At 39.5% G+C, this 26,002-nt stretch overlaps 1 protein-coding gene across 1 annotated transcript in view; it reads right to left on the bottom strand.

Moving 5' to 3' along the window:
- Nucleotides 1–26,002, bottom strand: part of CNTNAP5 (contactin associated protein-like 5) — a 223,319-nt gene that overhangs the window by 44,707 nt on the left and 152,610 nt on the right. The window contains exons 14-17 of the mRNA XM_010569849.1: nucleotides 12,669–12,825; nucleotides 3,451–3,578; nucleotides 3,100–3,270; nucleotides 781–999 (exon numbers count right to left, since the gene is read on the bottom strand). Of these exons, the coding sequence (XP_010568151.1) occupies nucleotides 781–999; nucleotides 3,100–3,270; nucleotides 3,451–3,578; nucleotides 12,669–12,825 (675 nt within the window). The remainder of the gene's footprint in view (nucleotides 1–780; nucleotides 1,000–3,099; nucleotides 3,271–3,450; nucleotides 3,579–12,668; nucleotides 12,826–26,002) is intronic.

Consider the following 26,002-nt stretch of genomic DNA (forward strand, 5'->3'; position numbering starts at 1 on the left):
ATTTCAGCTAAGTAAGAGAATCTGTTTTAAGGAAAGAATCAGTAGTTAGCTGAGTGGCACTGAATAAGAAGCAGGTTACAACCCACTCCATCACTGAGCGGATTACTCGGAAAGACAGTGTTTGAATATAGAAAAGGGAGAAGTCCATTTGTAATCCCTGATTATATTATCAAATACAAGCTGGTCCCAATCTAGGTTTCATTTGCAAGGGAGATAGGGAAACAAACTATATGCAAACAGAGATTTTTTTTTTTCTCCCCCGCCCTGAAAGATCACCGTCAGTCAAAATAACTGCATTCGCTTGGACTGTGTTCACAGTTCTCTCACACGTGCACTCTATGTCCTAATACAGGTTTTGGCAGGCATGCTTGAAGGAACAGACTTTAAGACCATAATGTCATCAGGTTTTGCCCCAGAAACTTATATGAGAAATTTGTGCCTTTTACATTGCATCTAAAAAGAGAGATCACACTTCCTACAGCAAATTACACAGCCACTGCTGCACAAGAAGAAATACTATGAATTCTTTGGCTATAAATAAATTTCGAGCAAACTTAGACACTAAAAATACCATCTAGTATAGTACGGTTAAACTACGGTTAGTGCTTTGAGTGTAAAGGCAGTAGTTTGGGTTTACTTTATGTTGCCTGTGTAGGAGTGGAAGAACAGAAAGCAGAGTTAAGTCACCATATGCAAGCTCAATGGTGAAACAATAGCATTACCAAGGTATGGACATATAAATATTGTACATATCTACAGGAACCCTTAAATGGTCCCTACCTACAAATAACTGGCTGTTGAGCTGCAAGCGGAAGTGTCCCTCAGCAGGTGCCTCCAGAACCTTCTTGGGGAGGCTGTCCACCTGGAGAGAGGTTTGCTTGAGGTTCCTCTCCGCTCGGACATAGTGCCACTGGTTGTCATTCAGGGGTGTGGGAGACTGCACGGTGGCTTCTGTGGGGCCATTCCCAACATCTATGGAGAACGTGATCTCTTTGGGGGCTGGAACAGATAAACAGATGTGAAGAGGAAGTGAAGGTTTGAATTAAATCGTGGTTTTGACATCAAGAAATCTTACATAAATATAGGGTCCATTAACTTTTATGTCGGCAAATAGTACAGCATCATTTACCTCCCATCTCCTACACAGCAGCTTATACATAAATCTAAGCCTGCAGCCTCACTGTTTGATCTCTGCTGTAATTATTCTTGGCCATGGGTACCCATCTTTTTTTTTGCTATAACAATTACAGTGCTCTAGAAATAGTAGTTCTCTTTTTGAAGTAAAAGTGCCAAATGCTCTACAAAAGTCACACAATGGTAGCAAAAGATTTTGGACAAATAATGCTAGGAAGGGAGAAAGGATGAAGGAGCTTTTTCTGACTAAATCTTTCAGAATGTGTGTACTTAACAATTATAGAACTTGGCTGCATATGGTAGGAGAGAATCCTACAAGCATTTGTTTGCCTGAATAAGCCTGACCCAAGAAGCAAGGAAAAACAGATGAGCAAAACTAGTTCATTGGTGATCCTAAACTAAAGAGGCATATCTAACACATGTCCAGAGATAGTAAGGCTCCTAGAAACAGAATGATAATTGAAAAACAACAGCCACATAAAGGAGTCCATCTTGCTCTGCTGGAAGCCTGAAAGGGCCAAAACTTTTTAATGTTCTTGTTACTGGTTATTTTTCCTCTTCCTAAAATGCTAACTACACCAGAAAGACCAAGAACCAGGACAACAGACCCCACAACCAGAAGGCTGTGGATTGAAAATTCATAAAAACCTGTTACTTCAAGCCCAACAAATTGGATAGGTCTGGTTTTGGAAGCTGCTTCTTAGACAGTTAAGATAGGAAACACTCCATGGGGATAGCAAAGATCTATTCTGAGCCCCTGCATCTGCTAAAAGGCCGATTCCCTTCGAAGCAGCTGGTCTGTGGAGCTTCCTTGATACGAGGCCTTTAGGCTGCAAATTCCATCTGGCAGCAAGAAACACAACATCGAACTACTAATGAGAAATCTGAGTTTAAAAGACAAGACTTTCCCCAAACTTTTAAGTAACTCATTTCTCTAGGAGCATGGATTTAACACACATACAAAAGCTTTCACTAAACAATCCTCTTAGTCGCTTACAGTATTTGCTATATTTGATATCAAAATGCCATTTTTACTTCTATATCCTTGAGAATGAAATGCAGTACACTGAAGTACAAGCAAATTGGACTTTGATGTGCAATTAACACTAAATCATACCTCATTACCTTGTGATAATGCACCATGACATTTACCATTGGTTTAATGAATCGAAGGGCCTTGGGGCCCTGTTTTATTAAATTTTATGTTGGGGTTATTATAAGCATATTATCAAATGCATAACACTCAGTTTGTTTTTCCTAAGCTTGACAGAACTTGGAATACAGAAGTCATATTTCATGTCAAAGCCACATTAATCTTTTGTCACTAATAAATATTCGAAGTCATCAGAACAGGAGTGAGACAAAACCTCACTAATTAAGTTCCTTGCTACTCTCCTTTATATACTGAGTAGCAGTTATACTGCAGTCACTTACTACATTTTGAAGTATTCAAGGCCCATTACAACTGTGACTGACTTATCTTGCATTAGCATCCTGCCCTTCATAGACTCTCACCTCTTGCTGTACCATATGCACTGAGTTCCTCTGAAACACTAGGGCTCTATCAGACTGGATATGTTGCTGATACAGAAATAAAAGTAACCATCAGAGCGATTGTATTAAATTTTTCAATTTTCAACTTAAATTACAGGTCTACAGGTACATCTAACCAGCAGCTTTTTCTCTAAAGAGCAAAAACAAAAAAGTGTTGAAAAAGTAAACTCAGTCACCTGTCTAAGAAAGATAAACCTAGCCATAACAAGATTAAGTATAATGACCAAGGCTATACAGGGAAACTCTGACAGGAGAGGAAGATAAGTCTAGATTAATGAGTCCTTATGTCTCTATCTTATCCTCTTCAGGCACCTCCAACTGCCTCAAGACAGAAGAAAAACTGTCCGTCCCACTTCCCTGCACATGTCAACTTGGGCAAATACACCTAGATTTCTCAGCAGTGAAACTTACAGCTTATTTCAACTCGTATGAAGTCTTTAATCCCAAGGTTTTCCAAGAACACCCCGGAGATGGCAGTAGTTTTGAAGAAGAAGGAGATGTCTGCGCTGACCTCAGCATGGAAGGTGGGGAAGTGCAGGTAGGCGGCCTCCGTGTTGAAGGAAGCGGCGTTCCAGAACTGCCCTGCAAACACAACCCCCTTCTCTATAGTTAATTTGCACAGGACAGCAGCTGCGAGCTGCACGTGTGAAGTCACCTTTCCTCAGATAAATATATTTAAAAAACCAAAAAACCAACAAAACACAACAAAACGAAAGAGGGAACATTCTGTACCTATGGAAATTGAGAAGAGCTAGTACTTACTGTCTCCATAGCAACGCAAAGGGCCGATTTTCCAAGCAGCCTCAGAATTTGATCTGTTTGTGTCAGTGATCACTATCTGAGTTACAGGCAAATGGTCTTTGAAAGCAAGAAGGCCGGTATCATTTGTCCTGGATTATAATAAACAAACAGAAAGAGACAGATTAACCACAGACAAAATCCCCAGCATTCCTTCTGCAAAGCAATATTTGAAAGATGCTTACTTAAAGATGAAAGGTCTTTCGCAGAATTACCTAGAAGAATTGCGACCAGTACGCACTGCTTAAGATACGTACGTGTGCATGTATGCTTTATGCTCATACATAATACTGACCACTGAAGACACTGTAGCTGGATACGTGATACTGTCTGCTAAGGATGGTGACTGTTTCTGCTGTGCAGAACGATTGCGAAGCTGAGGCAGTGCTGCCATTCTGCCTGACGTGCATTAATGTAAACCGGGCTGTGCTCAGTATCCTTAGCAGGATGAATTTGATGTGGATCAGGTATAAGTCCAAGCTTGCATTTCTGTTAAGTTAGCTGGAGACAGATAATGGCATTTTTGCTGGCTTTATGCTTTATCCGAGCAGCAAGAGGACACGCGATACCTGATCCAGCATGCTGTTAGCACGGGGCAGCCAGACAATACCTAATCCAGCTTCAAGATGGCTGGTACACAACTGACTCAGCACACCGCGAAGACGGTTGGACGGGCAGAGTGAATTTGGACTGAATCAGCCTTTTTGCATTACGTGCCTGTGGAAATTTTGGTTCAGCAACTGAAATACTGAAGGCTGATTTACTGCATTGTCGAACTACAGTCTCTTGTTTGCATCAGCTGGGCTTATTCTTCAGCTGTGACTAACTTACACACAGTTGTTAGAAAGGAAGAAAAAAAGAGAGAAAGATTCCTAAAGGATCATTTCTTTGTTTTTACTCTGAGTGTGCTGGGCAAATTGTTGTCCTCAAAATGCAGCACAGCGTTTCATGGCAGCCCTGGGGTCCCTAAGCTGATTCAGTGGCTTTGACTCTGGCAGAGTATACAGATGTGCGTTCATCCCGCTGTACTTCATGAACTGAACTGAGTCCCTCAGGCATCCAACCCTGACCTTACGAGAGCCAAACTGCCCTCTTGAGGTATTTCTCTATCGATTGACTATAGAGAGGCGAGCGCTACCGTATCTTGTCTCCACAGTGATGAGGTTTTTTTCCCCTAGCTCCTTTTCTCAGGGTTGAGGTCTGCTGTGCATCTGGGCACATAAGCCTGGCAGAGCACCCTTCACGGAGCTGAATCTGTCGTTTTGGAGAAAAGGCTCCCTACCTCTCCATGGCCCAGCAACCTGCATGCAGGGTCTGGACTCAACTCACCTGTATGCTCAGAGGTGAAAGACTGCATGCTGCGCATGGGGATGGCAACAATGACCGGATCCAAAATGCCAATAAACCTAAATTTACACCCACTGCTCTTTCAGGCAGGTATGACACAAAGCCTCAGGAAAAAGGTATCACTTTTTGAGCGATGCAACTGCCAAGCAGTCCGACGTCCCAGGCAGGATCCCAGACTACCTACATGCTGCTCGTAATGCCACCTTCCACAAAATTACCTCTCATTATAGTTCCAGCTGTGGGAAGGGACACAGGAGTTCAGCGAAGAAATAATAATCAGGATGAACACCGTGGCTGTGCTCTGACACACAACCTCAGATGTTTGCTTGGCTAAATGCTCTACTCTGATTAATGTTAGAAAAAATAGAAGGGATATTTTGATCTTTTTTATAAAGGCTGCATACATTTCATTTATTTTTCATTGTTTCTAATTGCATGCAGCACAGTTAATTGTCTCATAATCCCAAGGGGAAAAGGAGAGGTACTCTATCTGACCCTAACATTTTTTTCTTGCTTCAGTGGGTGTCTGACATGCAGATAATTACAGACAAAGTGCAGCAAGATGAAATTCCCAGGCACGAGGCAGAGTGATGCCTTCAATACAGACTCAGAAGGAAAAATACCATGTATGAATCAAAAATACATGGTCTCCAAATCTCTTCACAGAGGTCTCTCAGCAGCATACTCATCTAGCTTATTGTATCAATCTTTGAATGTTAGTGTAAATGCTCTCAACAGATTATGGAACAGTTGTAACAACAGCTGAACTATTTGAGTATTTCTTAGGAAGATAATTAAATAAGGTGTTTCAGTGGATGGGAGGAAGAAGAGCAGGCAGAATGAATGCAAGAAAAGCAGAAAGATGCACAGGAAGAGGATATAAAATATGTAATATATCCATGAATAACTAAGCTGGCATTTACTTTTTAAAAAATGAAATTAAAAAAAAATCACAAAATATTTAGGGAGGTTTCCTGCAAATTTATTTTTATTCAAAAAATAGTGCAGTCTTTTGACTAGCTATGATCAGCATTAAAATAAAAATCAGTATCTTCCTACAGCTACCAGTGAAGATATCTGCAAAAAAAATGAAATGGTGACATTTTAAAGATATCTATTCCACATCTCTGAAAACTGCATTGCTTATTAGATATTCTGTTATATTGCATGAAGTTCTTTTATATCGAATTTTATGATTCTGAGTTTTTACTAGTTATATGCCAGTGTCACAGAGAACTTTAGTAGCATAGCTCAACTTTGAGAAAGAAAAATATTCTAGAACTAATAAAAATCTTCACTTTTATGTTAATGCCTTGAAAACTCAATCAAGTTTCTCTTGAAGCTCAAACAGCACATTTTATGCATTTTATTCTCTCACACATGGAAAAAAAAGGACTTGTGTAAGGATATGTATTCTCATACAAGCAGACACTGAAATAAAACCTATCAGAAAAACGTTCTGCACTTTAGAGAATGTGTTAATGACAGGAACAACGTACCTATTCTTGCAGTTTATTATTATTATTTCATGGTGGGAATTCATGATTTTGGTGAAAAGTCAACACCTAGGATGTTTCAGCTAAGAAAAGCAGAAAAGAGATTTGAAGACATTATGCAGACCCTCATGGGAGCTAAAGTTTGAGCAACTTAAATTCCTGGTATTCTTTAAGTTGAACTTATTTCAGACTCCATTTCTTATAACACATCACGATTCCTCTTCTCTTTACATGGTACACCATGGCAGCCCCTTAAATATGGTGTATTATGCCTCAGACAGGAGCAAAAGAGCTTCATGTACCTGTACAATAATTTCCTGGAGGCGCTGCTGTGGCACTGCAAAATACAAATATTCCAGGGTTTGGACAAAACATTTGGAATTTTGCCTGAAGGGGGCTTGGGGATCACTTTTAATGTACTACAGTTTTCAAATAAAAAGCGCTGTTTTCTGATGGAAAGCATCTGCACTATGTTGTGCACATACATGATTTTGTCTTTTAAACTAAAATAAAACCTTGTTAGAGTCAATATTTTTGTATTTGTTCCCAGAACTAGTTTTTACTTATATGTATTTTAATTTAGCAGTTCACATACTTTTAAAACCAGATTGTATTTGGTTTTCCACAGCTACTTCTCGTGTTAGCCAAAAGCACTACTTTATTTCTCTTAGTGGGTTTCACATATCACTCCGTGACCACTTCCACTGAGCATGCCTTTCGTACCATGCTATGCCCTGCTTCTCAGCATTGAGAACTACGGGTGGTCCTGACTGCAGGAGGGTCCTGGGGGGTGATGCACCTTGGCTAGGAATGTAAGTTAAGTACTGATTTCAGAAAAATCAAAGCAGGTTTTATCCTTTTCCTGAAAGGAGTCCTGTACACGCAGAAAATGCTACAAATAAATGAATAAACTTGGGAAGTAGACCTTCTGCTTACCTGACTTGGCACTCAGTTTGGCACAAATTCAGGTGAAAATCTGAATGTTTTTCAGAGGGTGGAAAGCACCCTCAACAAACATATGTTTCTCTGAGCTCTTTGCATAAAGGGTAGTATCAGTTTGTACTTCCCACAAGCAAAAACAAAACAAATCCAATAATGCCCTTTAAATTAAATCACTGAAATATTTTTAGTTATGGGTATTAAATACAGTTGGATGTTATCTATTTATCCATGTCTGAAGATTAATGTCTATCTACTCAAAGGACTTCCTCAATAAGCTATGAGGCATGTTACACATCAAACAAATGCTCTGTGTATGGGGGGAGGGGCCGAAGGAAAAAAAGAAAAAAAATTTCCCTACAAGTGCAGCAATGCTAAAGGTGATAGTGCAGCAGCTGGATAATTCAAGATGTAGCACAGGTAGTCTTACCTGCAAATGACAAATAACTATTTTGATAGTAACATTATGAGACAAATTTTCTTCTTCCTGGCTACCAATAAAAGCATGTTCAAAAAAATCTCACTCTTTGGTATCCTAACAGTGTAAGCCACCATAAACTGGTAATCTCTAGGTAGCTGTTTCCATATTTTTTCTAACAGATGGTAGAGCAGTGGTGCCATTAAATATAATTTCTTCTTGTATGACCCCCTATTGGTATGTTTTCTTCTTGTACATTAATGAAAAATCTGGTGGGGTCTGAGCCTCAGTTGCTCAGATATTCAGTCCAGATTTTCATGAATACAGTACGTTTGGGGAAAAGAATACTATCATCATCAGATGTCAACGAACTGCATGAGGAACAGGCCAGTGAAACAGTCTTCTATCAGAAAAAGTTTTGAGCCCTGCACAGGACATAACATTAATAATCCAAAGGAATACATTTTAATTGCTATCTTACCCACCAGCTGCATCCAAAAACACTTTACTGGGTACAATAACATAGAGTCAGAATAAATAAAAAAAACAACAGCAGAAGGGGACATACCTGCTAGTTGAAGGCAAGATGCAGTGGCTATATTTTGCTGAATTAGAGAAGAGGTACAGAGAAAGAGTTTGGTAATGATAGTAATGAACTGATTCCTGACACCTCAGGGGCCTGCTACAGTCAGCTCTCTGCAGGCAGCTTTTCTAGTTTGTTGACAAATGCAGTCATGAAGGCAGATATCCAAGACAGCTCTATACAGGCCAGGTCACCTCCGGCAGGGTTTATTTATGAGCTCACAGGCTCTGTGGAGTTGCCTGCCCTGCTTCTGGGGGAACAGATTCAGTGCAGGATGGTGGCTGAGCAAACAAATCCTGTCAAATTTGGGCTCGTCAGCAGCTGGGTTTCTCTGCCCTGCTCTCCTCAGCCCTTCCAGTTTTAGCATCTTGGCTCTGGCACAGCTTTGCACAAATATAGCTTGTCCAAAGAGCACTTCATTCGCTTCCACGTGGCCTTGCTCCTCCTCAAACAGAGCTGGATATACTCAATGTATCTCTGGGAGCCAGAGTGGGTCTGACAATAGTAATATCCCCTTTCCCTTTCCCTCCCCTGCCTTCTTTTCATCTCCTGTGGTTTCCTTGTTGCTTGCAGTACCCCAAAGGCGTGGTAAAGACGTAAATGCATGTTACTTTGGAAATGGGAAGACTCAAAGGCTTAGTTCCCCAGAAAAACGTTGTTCGGGAAAATAAAAGAAGAGGATACTCCTATAATTTGAATAGTAAGACTGGAGAATAGAAATACAAGATGGCAATCAGCTACTGGTTGGAATCAACACTGTCCACCAGACTCTGCTGAGGTGCCTGAGCTTCCTGTACAAAATGACTTCCAGAGATGCTGCTCTTTCTGTACAAAATAAAAAGCTGTAAAGTTCTCCAAATTCACAAGGTTTCCACATGAATGCAGTCAGTAAGAAGTAGGTTTGGTTTGATGACTGGCTTCAATCAAGTGTTTGCATTTGAAGTGGAAAAGGGATTCCAGAGAGACCAAAGTAGCAAATGGACTTCAGGACAGTCATGCACCAGCATGGCATGAAAGAGGTTCCTCCCATGTAAATGAAAGGTTTAGTGAGCAGCAAGTCTTTCATTGCCAAGGCAAGAGAACTTTGCTTGAGATGAAAGACAACATGGGAGAGGTATTTAAGGATCCAGAGGATCTCTAGAATGGACTTAAGATAACACAACATTGTCTGTATTTCAGAAATGCTTTATTCTTTAGATCAGTCTAATACTTTTCCCCAATAATGCCTGCATCAAGAATGCACCTTCTGTTTGAGACGGGCATAGCTTTGAAAGACAATCGCAAATCCATCTCATCTATACATAACTTGTCCCAACAGTTATCTATTCTCAGTGTTGGGGAAGGGGAAGAGAGAGAAAGAAAACATTTTCTGAACTAGATTTAGCTTCAGCTTGCAGCCACTGGATTTCCATGAATGCTCCCACCCACTAGCAAGAGCTTTCAACAGACAAGAATCTCTTTTTTTGGTGGCATGCATAAACTACAGTCAAGCCATGTTTAACACCTTTCCAGACCCCTGCTTGGGTTAGGGTGACAACTTATGCCTCTGCTCCCTCAGCAGAGGTCTCCTCCCATTCTCCAGCAAATACCATGAAGCTGTTCCACTGTTTTGCATTGACAGAATTAGCTGTCATCGTACTGCTGAGTTTGGAAGTATGGTAAGGAGCTGGATGGAAAAAGAGACTTTTCAATGCTTTACTAAAAAGAAAGGTGAAAAATACAAAAGCCTTCCCCCTGTAGCATGCAACCAATTATATTCCTGTTCATCTGGCCAGCATAACTCCAGGCGGGCTAACTTGGTGTCAAGTAAGAGCCCAGAAATAGCAGCTGGCTCAGGTGTCTGCTTAGATATCATTTAAAAGTCATCATGCCTAGAAGTGCATATTGTGTGCTGCCAAACACCTGGCTCAGGACTTTTTTCAGGTCTGTTTTCTCTTGTTTTCCATTTCTTTTGCTGGTCTGATAAATTAGTAGCTTCTTCTGCATGTAAGCCTTAGTCTTTGGAAACCAAAGCAAAGCAAAATCCTAAGCCAGTCTCCACTTCAGAAGGATGCTCCAGCTATTCTGGTGAGTTCCTACCTCGAAGCTGCAGTGAGCAGCCTGATTTATCTATAAGGAGCAAAAATGATTTTCTGGTTTTCCACTCTACAGCACCCATTTTATTTCATGCTAAGGCAAATAAATGCATCTACTGCTGTCTTGCTCCTTCCACTATAATGTATAGCAGGTTAAAGTCACAGTTCAGCTCTCAGCAGGTTTCAGATTCAAATGCTCATTATGTATCAGGGGGTCAGTGTTCTAGCAGAGAAACACAAAAGCAATCTTCAAGAGGCATGAAATTTCTTATGTTTAGAAACTCTTTGTAAAGGTCGGGGGGGTGTTAGCTTTTAAAAAGGCAACCTGCAATTTAGAATACTACCAAAGTCCAAATTTCAAATGGATTAAAAACAGAAACAAAACACCTGAACCCCCAAACCAATAAACAGTAGGCAGTTTAGCTGAGGAAACTTCTATGCATATCCTGTTATTATAATGAAATTAGGAGAAACAAGTAGCTCTGTGAGCTGCCAAGCTAATGAAGCATGATTTCCAACATGTCTCTCCCACGAGGGTTTTCCAAAATCTAATAAAAATGTACGCTTCCTTAACTTCCTTCTTGTGGGTTTTAATTGGCTTTTTCCCCTCAGCCTGGCATAAATTTTCATTGAATGTATAATTTCTAATACTTTTGAGATTTCTCCTTCTCTGCTAAAGATGTTTGAAATGTGTCTGCTTGTTCAAAATCACTGGGTATGGGGGGGAAATGGAGATAAACACCCACAGCATAACTCGCTTAGGTCTCATTTCCTTAGGAGACTTAGCCGAAACATTATAAAACTGCATTTAGCTTTCACCTTGTATTGGTTTGTACATCCTAGTGGTGCATTGTCCTGCAATCTCAGACTACAAGCCCAATGCTCTGCCAGTGTAACACACCCTGCTCTGCTTGTGTACTAGCTCACCAAAAAGCAAAATGTGGATTATGAAAAGAGCCAAGCACCAGTAAAGACAGATGGTTTTGATGCTCATGTACAAACCTCACCAAAGTGCATCCGATAACCAAACATTAAAGAAAAGATAGACTAACATGCACAGCCAGGCCCTTCTGTACAAATCTATACAAATCACATTCATAACCGAACATTTACATAAAGATCTTCCTGAAGAAATCCCCTTGCAGCTATGATTTTTGAAAGTGAATAGTGACCCCAGGGATATAAAGGGTCCAAGCGAATAATCACACTGTCTGGAAATTGAGCAACCAAAAAAGCCTAACACTTACAGTGACAAGTCATTTCTGAATTATTATTTTTTGTTTCAAGACCCCTTACAGTTCCTTTCTACTCATTCTCTTTTAAGTGAAGGTTTCACAGGGATAATTCGGACACTATTTCAAACACAGTATCCTATTACAGCAAGACATTTCTTGTCTACTTCCATTATTTGTAATTTCTGAACTACTTGAGGTTAAAATCTCTTTTTTTTTAGAGAAAGGGCAGCAGCTCCTATCAGTGAGTGGTCCAAAAGGGAGTGAGGGTGAAGCAGAATTTTCACATGTATTTTCACGGTGTTTCTAGTTGTACTTTCAGCAACACTCATCTGGCATTCCATACACAAATATGGAATTAATTGGAAAGCTCACCAACTAGCTCTCAGCTGCTGGAGAGTCTCTGAAGCTGCAGAGAATATGAGAAGGTTATGAAGATGGCCTTTGCAAATTCATGAGGCATTGGGGCACCACAAAGGTCCAAGCCCGAGGAAGGCTTTGAATGTTCATGCTGCAAGTCTAAAACTTCCTATGGAGATGGAACCAAAACCTATAGAAGCCAAAGAAAGTCTTTCCAGTGACTTTAAAAAGCTTTGGACCCAATGTAAAAGAAAGTAAAGGCACATACAGATATAATGTTTCATAAGAAAAAGACAAGTGGTTTTGATAGTACAGGTTTCTTGTTCTTTAGCTGTCTGTACCTGGATTTCTCTGTCTATGCCTGTATCTTCTGCTCTGATATATACCCATGCACCAACCTCCTAGAGCCTTTATTCATGCAATGCTCCAATTGAACCAATGCAAATTTTTAAACAAATAAAATGACTGGATTTGGCATTCAACAACAAATATTTTTTGAAGACAACCCATCCCAGCAACCTGCTTAAGCCAGATATCTTGTCTTTGGTTCAAATAAGAAATTTAAGATGAAATCAAAAGGACAGATTCTAATTTGACTTTCATTCTCATTTGATCATACTCAAGTCATTCAAGCTTTCTGAGCTGTGAATCAGGAAAAAATTTAAGACTTCTTGCCCTACTTTCTATCCCCAGCTCTCATACAGACACTACTATACACGTTAAAATTATTACCATTCTTCTCTATCTGCGTCACAGTTGCAAAAATATCTCATATCCAGACAACTTTCTTCCAGTCCACATGCACACTGTTGAATGCCCGGAAGAGATCCTCCCCAGTAAAGATGCTTTTCATTGGCACGGCCAACCCACCAAGCAAATGGCATTCCATCTGGATGAAAGGGAAAAAGAGGGGGAAAAAAAGAGAAAAGAGAAAAAGAGAGAGAAAGAGAACTTGATAAGCAAATTGGATTCTCCTGAGAATGAAAAAAAGAATGGAGGTGGACATGTTAAATAATACGGAAAGAAAAGATGCGAACTACAGACGAAGTAACAAACCATAAACTTTGCCCAAGTTCCATTTTATGGAATACACGTCGAGAAACCAACAGCTCTATGGTAATCCTGTTTGGTTTGAGGAGCAGATGTTTTCCCCATAGGACTCACGTGCCAATCACCCAGGAGAACCTGGCGCATTTCAGCTGCAAAGACTTTTGACGTGCGAACCCAACACCACTGTCTGCACTAGCTGTGTCCAGTATTTTTGTGTGACGCTAGAAGGGAGATCTGATCACTGAAGGAGTCTGAAAACAACTCTCCTGCCACGACTCACACTGCACAGCTGTCTTGAACCACCCAGTATTGGCCAAGGACCTCTTGCAGAGTCTACCCGTTTACGAAGGAGACTCTAGCTCTTAGATCAGGATTTTTTACCTTAAGACCCATATATAAAGAGTAAAAATCTTCAGAAATAACACACAAACTACCCTACTACTATGGGCTTAATACAGTTCCCCTCAAAACTAAGACCAAAATTTGTATTGGTTTCTAAGGGAGCAGGACTAGGGATTTTAATGTGCTCTCCAAGGGTGGAATGTGCAAATGCAAAGCTCCATAAGATATTAAAACATCCTAGATTAAGGATTCAGGTAGGACTTAAGTTGGGAAAAAGATTTCCGTACTTGGGAATTAACTTGTCTCTCTGAAGTTATTTTCTACCTACAGGAGCTCTAAGATCTATGTATTTATATAAACCAAGATAGTTTTTGTTTAAATTTCATAATCCGTTATACCTCAAGCATTAAATATTAATAGTCAGATACAGTAAGCAGATTCAGCTGTAATGAAATCCATGGATTAACATTTTGCTAAGATTGACTTTGTCTTCCAGCTCAGATAACTTTTTCATTGACTTCTTAATCCTTAAATCAAGAAATGTAATCAGTTACACATACAGGTAGATGGCAAAATTTAGCAAAATTGACATATCGAGACTTTTTGATCAAAGGAGCTTGGAGAAATAAACTGCACTGCTAATGTAGAAAAACGTATCAATTTATTCTTCTGCTTTACTAACATTATTAGTTGGGAGTATTCCTCATTATACAAAGCAAGAAAGTCTAAAATATGAAATGCAATCAAGGTTAACTGTAGAGTGTAAGAGACTAATTAAAATGAGTTTTAGAATCACTTGGCAAAATTAATTTGTATTTGTTTTCCTTCTAAGCTTAGACTGCTGAACTGTAAATTCATGAAAAAAGGAAAATAAAAAATAGGAAGAGTAACTCCATTCTCATGACACCAACAATTAAGACATGATGAGTTTGACCAATACCCAGTGGTACTCATTAGAAAAACACAATTCAAGAACATCTAAGTATTCAATCTTACAAAAACATGCACATTCATTTTAGGTGTCATATTATTGTCAACACATTTATGTTTTCCTTCTTTTTTTTCAGCTGATTTTCCTGCAGAAATTGATTGCTGCAGCCAGTGAAACAGGTCTATACTATATTATTGGGAAATTACTTGGTAAAGCTTGGAATAGTAATGTTAATTGAATAAAAGGGTGATTTGTCTAGGAGTTGAAATAGATATTATACAGAAGTGCTTAATCTAATTTTTAAAGTACCCATTCTGGAAAAAATATTTAGATAAAGATAAATCCTTCAGGCCATCAGCAAATAATGGTATTCATTAATCAAATTCAACCTGTGTCACATATTCTTTTGGCAGAAATCATTATATACTTAAACATAAGAGTGAAATAAGCAATCATTCACAGGAATTAAGTATGAGTAGTTTTCTGATGTCTTTTTCAGATCTGTTGTTATTTGTTTTATTGAGCAATACCAAGCAAACACATACACATTCAGATTTATGATATAGACTGGGGAAGTGGTAGAAGCACCACAGTTTGAGTCATTTACAACTAAATTAAATACAGTGCTAAAAACCAGAGCATTCAACATTATAAGGAACAATTTTAGATTGTCAAGGGAACAGACTATAAAAAAACAGTGTCTTTTCAAAAATTCTATGTATTAGGCAGAGTTCTGCCACCCTTTACTCAACATGAGTAAATTTTTCTCCCTAACTAGTCCCTTAGAAATCAATTGTAGTATTAAGGAAAATTATGCATGAATCTTCAAAACTCTTTTCCACATGCTTAAATTTTAACACGAGTAATCACAGAGCTATTCAGCAAAGCTCTTAAATCTACTTCAGCAATGTCCAAAGTGTTTAGGAATTACTGAAACATATATTTTATGTCATATAATGCTGAAGTAATGCAATATTTCACTAGCAACTCCAATCAATCTATCCCTGAGTTCTTTCCAGAAAGTTTACACCGTTATATCTTGGCAGAGCTGGTGGATGCTTTGCACTGAGATTGAGTTTGGCCAAGAGGTGTTGATTAAGATTCTTTCTTCTAAGCCTGTAGATTTGTTGCAATATCTTCTGCACTTCTGTAATCATAGTATTACCATTTTTTCAAAGCATTATCAATTCAGCACCACCTCAAAATGAATTAATTTCCTTTCTGTGGTGAAGCCACAGACTAAGTTAATGATGTTAATCAAGGATTTAACATGGCCCCATAAACTAATGGTTACATAGGTGAGTAGAATTCCACTTTAAAATTTCTAAGCTAAAAAGTCAATTTAATAAGAAGTGCTACCAATTCTTCATTCTGTGCTTACGTTGTATCTAGTGACACATTATTTAGTCAAAAAAGGTAGTCAAAAGCCTACTGCACAAATAAAAGTATTATTTTCCATGTGGTTTTGTCTATTTAGAACTCAAAAAAAATCCACTATAATAAATTTATTAAGGTTGTCTTTGAACTCCATACTATGGCTCTGAAGGAGAATATGTATGAAAAAAATCCTAAACCAAGCAAAGCAAATAAGCCCCAAGTGACTGAATTCACCAGTAAAAGAACAGAGACCAGTTTCTTTCAAGGGATTTCTTCCTGTACTGCTCAAACTGCCTTTGGAAGGTTTTAATTTTGATAACAAAATCCTCAAAAAAGGCAAAATTTTTTTGTTTCCTGCAGAGGACAATAACCCTTTCTGTGATGATGCTGTCTGGGAGCATCTACAAACAGCTGTGATATTTACATCACTGTTTTTACTATAATTTAATATGTTATTGATTAAAAGAACTGAGCAGGCAGGCAGTATTTTGTATCAAACCAAGTACTGCTACTCGTTCACACTGCCAGGCACAGGCTGCAGAAAGTACGGTTGGCACAGGTCTTCTGAAAGGAAAGAATAAGAGGTCTCATCTTCCGTTGATGACTTTGGCGTTTCCCTCTCCCTGTTTCCATAGGCCAGGCCTTTGTGGTCTACTGGTCTATTCAACAGCTACTGCACGTATGTATCTGAATAGCCAAATAAGACTTTGGAAACCCTGGCATATACAATACTGAAACACATGGACAAGAACTCAGTTTTTCTCCATCCAGCAAAGCAGAGAGAGTAAGCTCCTTTCAGATATCAGTTCTTCAGCAGATCTCTGGTACCTGCTCTATCAATGCACTTAACTAAACTACTCGTTATTAGTTCTCTGTATGAAATCTGTTTCAGCAGAAGCAAGGCTGGCATGGACTGTACAGTTCACAAGCACAGAGGCTGAGAACTATGAAGAGAACAGCAGACACATGGAGGTTGTTTCCAGTGATCTTTAGAAGGAGATGCAGATTGAGATCAAATTCACCTGCAATGCGTATCTGGCTCTTCTAGTGACAAGAATGGCTGAACACATATTCGGTATCCCTCTATCAGCTTACAAGAAAATGACTGTCCTCTTAAATCTCCCTTGTACTGACAGCTCTCATTTTCTGTATTAGAAGGCATTGACATTGCTAGCAATACAAGTTATTTTTAAAGGTTTTAGGCTTGCTCATGTTTTAAATGGCAGAGATTTTTTTCAAAAATTATTTGCATAGGCACTCAGAAGCTGGAGCAGGGGGAGAAGCAGCGTATTCCAACAGCATTTAGGACTAAATTACTATGTATATAATTCCCAAGCAACTTCTGTGGACTCGGTTTACCTTTATATAGGCAGAAAGTCTTAGCGTTGGCTTTTATGTTTATACAGCATGAGTTAAAGCAAAGCTATGCATTTTTAACAGTATTATATTTAAAATATTTGTTAAGATTTGTCTGCATCATTTGCCAGGTGGTTCTTGTTATTGCAACAAACGAAAAATCTAATGATGGAAATATACCAAGATAAACTGGATCCCTTGTTAAACTCCTGTGCTGTATAAACCTAAAGTCTGACCCAGTAATTACATACCCCTAACACAGGTAAGGCTTTTGGGGTACCCACGTTACTGAAACAGGTCAGTTAAAGGTTTTTTCCTCCACCACAGCAAGTCGTTTTATTTATATTTGTCTGTTGAAACACTGAAACCATATTGTGTTGAAACAACATTCTCTTGGCAGTCTTCATGTTCAGTTTTTTCTCCAAAATCAAACTGAGTTAAGCAGAACTGAATTTGCTAAATCTTACATCTATACATCTTGCTGATGAAAATGTAGATTAATTTACATCTATGGTATTTTCTCTTATAAGGGAAGATTCACGTATCAAGAGATAGTGTGAACTGGAAAACTACTGATTGTAGAATTTCATAAAGCCAATTCTTTGCTACTGCACTCAAAATATCTGTTTGCACTAACCACTTCAACAATATCAAATCCTGCAAATGGGTCACCTGATACACCAAACATTATGTGAAACAAGCAGTTAGCAGATTTTTATATATATATATATATATATCCGTATATACACACATACACACATGTATGAGGCAATCTCAACCTGAATAAATTCAGAGGCCTATCCAGAGAACAAATTATGATCTCAGCTAATCCATGTTTAAAAGTCTCTTGAAAAAAATGGAGAAGGGGGTAAGAGAGTAAGAACAAGGGAAAACTGTAACAATATTTTTTGGTAAGGGTTTACCAAGGTCTTGTTTTCCCATGCTTGATTTTTTTCCATTGGAAAATTTTTCTAGCCTTTTTTATCAGAATTTTAAACATTCAATTGAAGTAAAACCAAATTCTTCCCCTTCGTCCTTTTTAACAGGAAAAAAAAATACACTTTTGAGAAATCAATGAAAAAGTGCTTATAATAATTCTGGACAAAATTATGGACAAATTGGAGAAATATTCCATATTTAGTGGATAACACAAAATTAATATATTCTTAGAGGCTGTTTGTTCAGCGAAGAGGTCTATGGTGTTGACTCGGAATCTGTATTGGTTTAAATGACAGCTCACACCTCTGGGAGCATACACTAATAATGCAAAGCGAGGTGAACTTGGGCTGTGCTGCATTAACCCGTATGTGCTACCCATTCTTTGAAGTGGCTGCTGAGATTTAACAGTGGGAGAAAGTTGCTCTATGGTTTACAGGCCCTAGCAAGGGCCTCGTGGCTTGTCCCCAGCCAAAGGGAAGCAACACCCGCCCTCCGAGGTAGCAGGCTCTCTGCTCTTCACAAACCCCTGTTTTTAACTCAAGATCAGGTTATCTTGGAAAAAATGAATATATGTAATATGGACCAGGGAAAAAATGAGAATTCCCAATGACATGGTTCCATTCAACATTATTCACTGAGTGAGCCACCAAGTCGTCCAGTTGTTTTTGTACCATATTGCTCTGCTTCCATACGGACACACACCTGTTTTATGCTTGGCTCTTCTCTTTTTAGCACAGCCATAATGACCACCTAACCTTTCCTCCCTTTTACTCAAAACCTTCCCCATGGCAATTGTGCAATTCAGTTTTATTGTCCTTTTTCTTTCTTAAAACTAACCCACATACCACTGCGCTGATTTTCAGAGATGACAAACATGACTGCGTTGGAAATCACAGCTGGTCAAACACTGCAGCAAGACGGATGCCGTTCTGTACTGAGTAGCAATGGTGCTGGCCAGTGTTATTAAGATTCACATTGAATTTGATTTCAATTTCTGGTCAGATCCTGTAACCCTTATTCAGAGTAGCTATCTGAAAGTGAAGTAGTCCTGCTAATGTCAGTGGGCCTATTCCCTGGGCACATGTTACTTAGTCACAAAGTCTGTCCCTCATTTTAAAATCATTTGGTTAAGTGTGGTTAGGAAAAGGGGAAAGAAGGGCAGTACTTAGCTGACATTTTCTTTCTCATTACTCAGTTTTGCTGCCAAGGTGCACTGCTTTCATACAGAGTCCCAGGTTGAAGTCATTGCTTAAAAAAGAAAAGAAATAAAATATGCGGCAGCATTTGTCTGCATCTCTTTCTCTTAAGCAGAGAAACTACATCTCCCACTGGAGCAGCTCTTATCACGGTGTGCTCTATTCTTTGGAGTTGTTAAGATGTTCTCACAGATGAGAATGAGCAGGAAGAAGGTAAACATGGACCTTTGCTTCTTCTAGATTTAACAGGAGGCTAATGAGCAGAACTGCTGAGCTGCAATGACAGAGTTGTGCCATTGCACACTAACAGAGCTTCAGTAAAAGCAAAATCATCATCAATCCTTTGACAGATAGATTCAAGGATGGGCATAAGGATTTCAGACCCAAACACTTTTATATGCTGAGGAAGATTGAATCTACATCCAAGCTAAAATTTTATGCCTCATGAATGTCTCTGCTGAAGGCCAAAGAAGACTGAAAATATTATGAGCACTTGCATTCTCCTCTGCCAGCTCAGGCTGGGTTGTTTTCTCAATAAATTTCTGGCCAAGTGACAAGTTTCCTGAAAGATGCAAGTGGGACTCCAGCCAGCAACAGAAACTATGGGAACAGCTGAAGGCATGCAGGTTAGGAAGAAAAAGCAACAACAACAACAACAAACCAACCAAAAAACAAAAATGCAGAGAAGATTACAGCTTTTAGGGACAAATGACAAAACAGAGAAAATATCAGCTTTGAATCCTCAGGAGTTTTGCTGAAGATGGACTCGATATCCTACCCTGTTGAAACAAAAAAAATATCTGCTTTCCTTTATCTCCTGTACTCCAGCTCAGCTTCATTTCAAACATGTCCCTCTTGCTTTTAACTTCTTTTCCTTCTCCTCGTTCCCCTTTTCCTTTGCCATTTTCTCTGTTCAGCCTAATTCCTCCAGGTAAATTCAGATAAACAAGTCCTGCATTGCCTTAACATAGGCCTATGACATTGACGCACATCCTGCCACATCCTTACTCTGTGCTGGGACCAGAAACCCGTCAGTGGCCTGGATTCAATTGCAAGTGAACAATGACCGTGGATAAGCCACAGTGGGCTCCAGCATGACCCTGCCTGGGCCAGAGGAGCAGGTCCTGCTCAGCAGATGTCTGGACTTTTCTTCCTATGTCATAGGTATAGCCAGTAAGAAAAATGGCAATAGGACGATGCCATCATTTGTTGCCCTCGCACCGCTTATTCGGCTCCTATGTATTCATTCTCAACCTCTTTCACCAGTACAATGTCACCCATTTCCACTGAAAGGTCATCTCCTGCCGTGGCTCAATACAGTGCCCAGGACAATGGTCTTTTGTTCTTAATCTGTTCTTCCACAGAAGTATAAAAATAGTTAGTGACAGTAAATAGTAGCAAGTGCTGAATTAATGGATTAATAAACAGAAGATAAATCAGATCTTGTCATTCCAGTTCTTGTGAAAATGCCATGGGGTACTGAAGGATCATACGTGATTAAAACTGGGTGCTCTCTGCATCTGCAGCAGACCAGTGCTCCTCGGTGGCTCTCTAGGGCTGAGGAAGACAACAGGAGTGACATTCACAGCCACCCTGTGTGCAGCTAGCAACACAGCCCAGTATCTCAACGTCTTACTGAAGTCTTACCCACGTTATCTTACGAGCTCACCAGTTGAGGTGGCCTGGTTTTAGATCACCATATACCACATGGACTGGAGGAAAGCATTGAAGAGATGAGTGAGTTTGTAAGCTTAGACAGATCATATGCTCTTCTGCGGAGCTTTCTTTTTAAAGTGTTTTACAATGGATGTGAAAGGGCTATGGTGTAAGGAGAGTCTACTGACCTAATGCACCTTATAAACTACTGTAAGGTGAGAGAAGTAGTTTATCACAGCAGTTTTTGTTCTTAAATGCTATTTAAGTTTTCATAGAAGAAAGCAATTTCAGAGCCTAAAAATAACATCACAGAGGACAGAGGGGAATAGCTGAAGTGTCAAAGACTATGAATGGTGCATCAAACCATAAACCAATCATTTCATCACAAGAAAACTTAGTATTCAACTATTATTCATGGAAATGTTGAAGTGAGACAACAACTTTTACAGAACTGTAAAAACTACATTACGAGCAACTGTCCCAGGCAAGACTGCCAGGAAGAAACACTTTGCAGCTCATTCATTTGCTATTATTTTCCAGGGATAAAAAAGGCCAGATCTGGCAACTGGTATAAATGCATCTGGCTCCAGTGAAATTGGGGCAGTCGTGCTGATTTGCATTCACTGAACATCAGGCTGTTCACAGGAGGAAAAAATGGTTGAAGCTGGAGGGAACCTCTGGAGACCATCTAGTCCAGCCCCCCACTTCAAGCTGTTCTGAAACAGATTTGGGTTGTAAGTATTCCTTAGACAAAATCTGTGGCTGTCACTGGGACAGGTAAAAGCACCATCTACAGGTATGCAGCGACTGAAATGAAGGCCTGAAGGATCTATTTTTAAAGGGGGTAAAAAAGGAAAATTAATTATATATTTGATCCATTTACTCTTGAAAGATCCATTGCGACAGCTCAAGCTCTTGGGATAGAGCATGGATGAAGAGCAACAGAGGGACCCTACCTGCAGCACTTTGCACCTTGTGCACTCAATGTGGTGTAACGGTGGAGCTGTACAGCAAAGCCCCCAGCTCTGCACAGCTACCAGGCTCATGCACTCTCACCTGCCTACCAACCTGAGCCCTTCACCAAGAAAGTCCACAAAAATCCAGGTCTACAGCCTGCCCTAATGGTAGTCTGGAAGCCAGGACATAACTCAGAGTGTGTTGCTCAAGTTTATGGACACAAGTCAATTGGAGTGAAGTCGAGTGGAATTAATGCAAGGTTTAATCCAATTCTTGCAGGAACCCATGGAAGGTTTGCTGGATCATGTCCACAGCAAAATGTAATCTGATAGACTAGAAAAAGAAAATAGATAAAATGGGGACATTTGGGACTTTTAATAGGAGACTGGATAAGTTACAGAAAAACATGCTGTGGAAAGCAATCTTTTCTTAGTCCTTTGGGAGAAACTACATACACTAATAACAGCTCTTCTCCCCCCCTTTATTTTTGAAAAGTGTCTTGAGTAAAAATGGAATTACCTTACTCAACAGAACTGTTTCCTGTATATGCAGTTTTAACTACCAGCATTAATAATGAGAAAAGTATCCTTATTACTACTTTTTTCCCTCCTGCTCACATTGCACCAATACAGTCACTAGTGGCTGAAATGGACAGTCTTCTGATTTGACAACCCTCCACAAAAGACAGAGTAATTTTGTTCCCATTGTGCTTGTGATGGCAGCTTCTAGGAATAATAAAAACTAGATCTGGACATAGAGACTCTTTATTAGCAACATTGACTCATGAAGCAACGAGAACACACCTTGTCTTTCAGCTCCCAGGTTAATATGGCATGGCTGACAGATAATAACATCTATTTACACAGACTGAATCTGATCAGAAAGTCATTGGGACAAAGTCATTTCCACAGAACGCCTTTTTGAAGTGTAATCACTAACTTGTTCCTGTAAGTGGCTGATAATAACTACTGAATTTCATGGCTTAGATTGATCTTAAAAGAAATCAGAAAATATCATCAGTAAATATTCTGAATTTCTGGACTGGAATAAAAACAGAAAAACAGTCTTAATAGACCGTAAATTAGAAGAGGTAATAACATTGTTAATCACTTTGAAGCTGCAAGCCCTAATTAAATAAATGAGGGGATTTTCTTAAAACTGATAATAGCACTCACAGATATTATTGGGATGGTGCTTCTCTTTTGGAAAGAATCCTTCGGAAAATGAGACGTGGACATCTCAAGTTCCCTGTAAAATTAATTGGGCAAATGAGCATCTTCGGTAAGAGGGAAATCCAATATCATTCCCCATGCAGCTTTATATAAAAAGCCAGAGTTCTGTGGTTTGGCTTTTTTTAAAAAAGGCAAAAAAAGTATATTTAAATTTATGCTAAACAGCTGAAAAAGTCCCTGTGCACAGCATGTAATATATTTGCTGTACTCTAAAAGACAAGCATTGTAAACAACCAAAAAAAGAAACCAACACCCAGAAAAGAGCTTAGAGAATAATCCAGGCACATTTCAGAGTCTTAGTCTAATTATGAGCCAACAAGGCAGCTTGGACAAGCAGAGTAAAAGCCATGTTCTTAGCCTCTCCTCCTACACTTCTGTCACATCCCTACTGGACTGAAATCTCACAGGGCCAATTGAACTGGATTGTTTATTTTTTGCTCCCAAAACGTGTTAGTCGGCAAAAGACAACACTCAGTTGTACTTACTATTAACATAACAACACCCATCTGGACATCCAGCATAGCAGTGGAGAGAGTCCAGTTTTAAGCACTTCATCAAAAAAACCCAACTCATAGAACTGCATCCCAGTATCTCCGAGAGGCTACAAGCATTACTGCAACTCATTAAACTTCTTTACAGTCCGATGTGTTACAACATATTACAGAGCAATGGTAAATAACTAACTGCTGATTTGACACTGCTTTCAACTGCTGAGCAATTCTGCTTTCCTCAATGTTACAATTAATGTCAGCAGTTAATGCCTTAAGTGTTGGAATTGGAAACTCGACTACAATAAACAAATGCAGTCAAGTTTCAACTTAAGGTTTTACCCAAACTGCAGCATGGCGTTGGTTCAGCTGTCCCCGTCTCAGGCTGCAATTACAGTTCTGTTGGTCAGAGCAGCAGGGGCATCATTTGTCATCCTAAGGAAGGCTGGAGTGCTGTGAAATTGGGCACTTTGGAAAAATGCAGCTGTAGCAGAACATATGTATAGGCAAGACCATGAAATGAACTGGCTGCAAGCCAGCATGTAAGGAGAAAAACAAGAGAATATAAATGAAAAAATTCATAGAATACTGTACTCAGAAGATGCTCCTATTGATATATCCTGACCAACTTTAAAGGTCAGGATGACAACAATCCGTCTTTTCTGTGGAACAGCTTAATCATTGCAGCTCTTTTTTCTTCACCCAGTTAGCAATTAGTTTACATCTTTCAAATAGATCTTCTATTTAGGTTTTGCTATTTAATTGGTTTCAGGTTCCTGTATATCCCCCTATACAACTGTAGCAAACAGGATATATACATGGGTGTGTATGTACATTCATGCACAGACTGTACTGGATAGAATATGAACTGCTCAGCTATGCTCCGTAGCTCTACTGTCACTAACAGAGACTATTATTCAGGGCAAGAGACAGTTTTCTGCTCCTGGAGCAGAAGGAAGAACTCAGCTGTAGCTTTACCACTGCGGTGAATACTGGAATGGCCAGAGGCTGCAGAAGAATGACAACCATGCAACCATGAGAAGCCACCAGTCCCTTCCTCTTTTTCCAAACGCTGAACAGAACCACATAGAGACACAGACTCCTTCCCCAACCACGCTTGTACACACACACCGGAGAGTGGGGATGGGCACTTTGGTGGATCTGGGAAATGTATCACCGTATGCCCAGTATCAAAGAGTCAGCTGCAAAACTTAACAGTTTTCAGAGACAGCACCTCCTGCCCTCTGGGTAAGATCAGGGCATCTTATCCCAATCCAGCAGAAGATGACCTGGCCTTATTCATTGATTTCTTGGCAGTACTGGAGCACAGCTCTTGATTATTGAGAGAACTCCAGCTGCCACATCACTTGTGAGGATCACATAGGCTGCAGGAGCATATCGAATACTTTTTTTCATTTTCTTTCTTCCCACGGACTATACAGCCAACAAATTTACAGTCCTTATTTTCAGAGTAATTAATCTTGCGTTCATTTCGTCTAATTTTCAGCACTTAACTGAGATGACTACATCAATGTACCTTCTGTATTTAATGGCAAGAGAAAGAATCAGAGCCATTCAGTCAACCTACAAGCTTCATGAAGTAAGAATCAAGATCTTTACACACAACATAACTTTCTACCTTAGCACTTTCACCACAGCTGATGAAAGACAAACTCTTCTTGTGGGCTGCATGTAGGCTGTGAATCAAAATCCTACAAGACCATCACATACATCACCATCTTTCCTTCCAACAGTAAGGATCCTTTAACTGAATGTACCTTTCTCAAGATAAGTATAACCTACTACAAATCCTGTCTGCTACTGGTTTGGAGAGATGCAGGCATCTCCCTCACGTAGTGATGCTTGAGTGGAAACAATACAACTGAGGCAGGTAAGTATCTCTAAGATTGGCGTAGGATTTTGGCAAGGTATACATTAATATAAGTCATTAGAGTTCTCCAACAGCTATGCAAAAAGTAACTGGGTTCAATCACTTCCATTTGACTGTCTACATCATTTGCCTGCTTTCTTTTCAAGACACGGAGCCCCAGGGGGCCAGAGGTCAGAGGAAACGAAGTCATGGACAAGATCAGACCCAAGACTCATATTTTAGAGCCAGTCCTAGATTGGACAAAATGGGAATCCCTGAGGGGCAAACTACCTTTAAATGTATACGAGAGCCCGTCCCTCCAACCTCTTATCTCTACATATATGCCTGCATGCATATGTACACCTCCATAACGGAAGGCTTTTCACTCAGATTTACATTAAGGAATTAATAAATACGTTACACACTTACTGCTGTAATACACTCCTAAGGATTATGCTTTTTCTCACATCTGAAGAGCAGAACAAATGCAAAGGCAAACATTACCCTCATGTATGCTTCATTACAGAATAGACTGCAGAAACAATCAGCAATATGCAAACTCTTGTAAAGAAAAGTGACAACTTTCCCCCCCTTCCCTCATTTCAGTATTGCTTTTTTTCTCCCCTCACCCTCAGACAAATGACATTTGGCTATGTTGACATTGTGCTGTGT

The sequence above is a fragment of the Haliaeetus leucocephalus genome, unplaced genomic scaffold, assembly GCF_000737465.1.
Source record: "Haliaeetus leucocephalus isolate CR32 unplaced genomic scaffold, Haliaeetus_leucocephalus-4.0 Scaffold1, whole genome shotgun sequence".
Lineage (NCBI taxonomy): Eukaryota > Metazoa > Chordata > Aves > Accipitriformes > Accipitridae > Haliaeetus > Haliaeetus leucocephalus.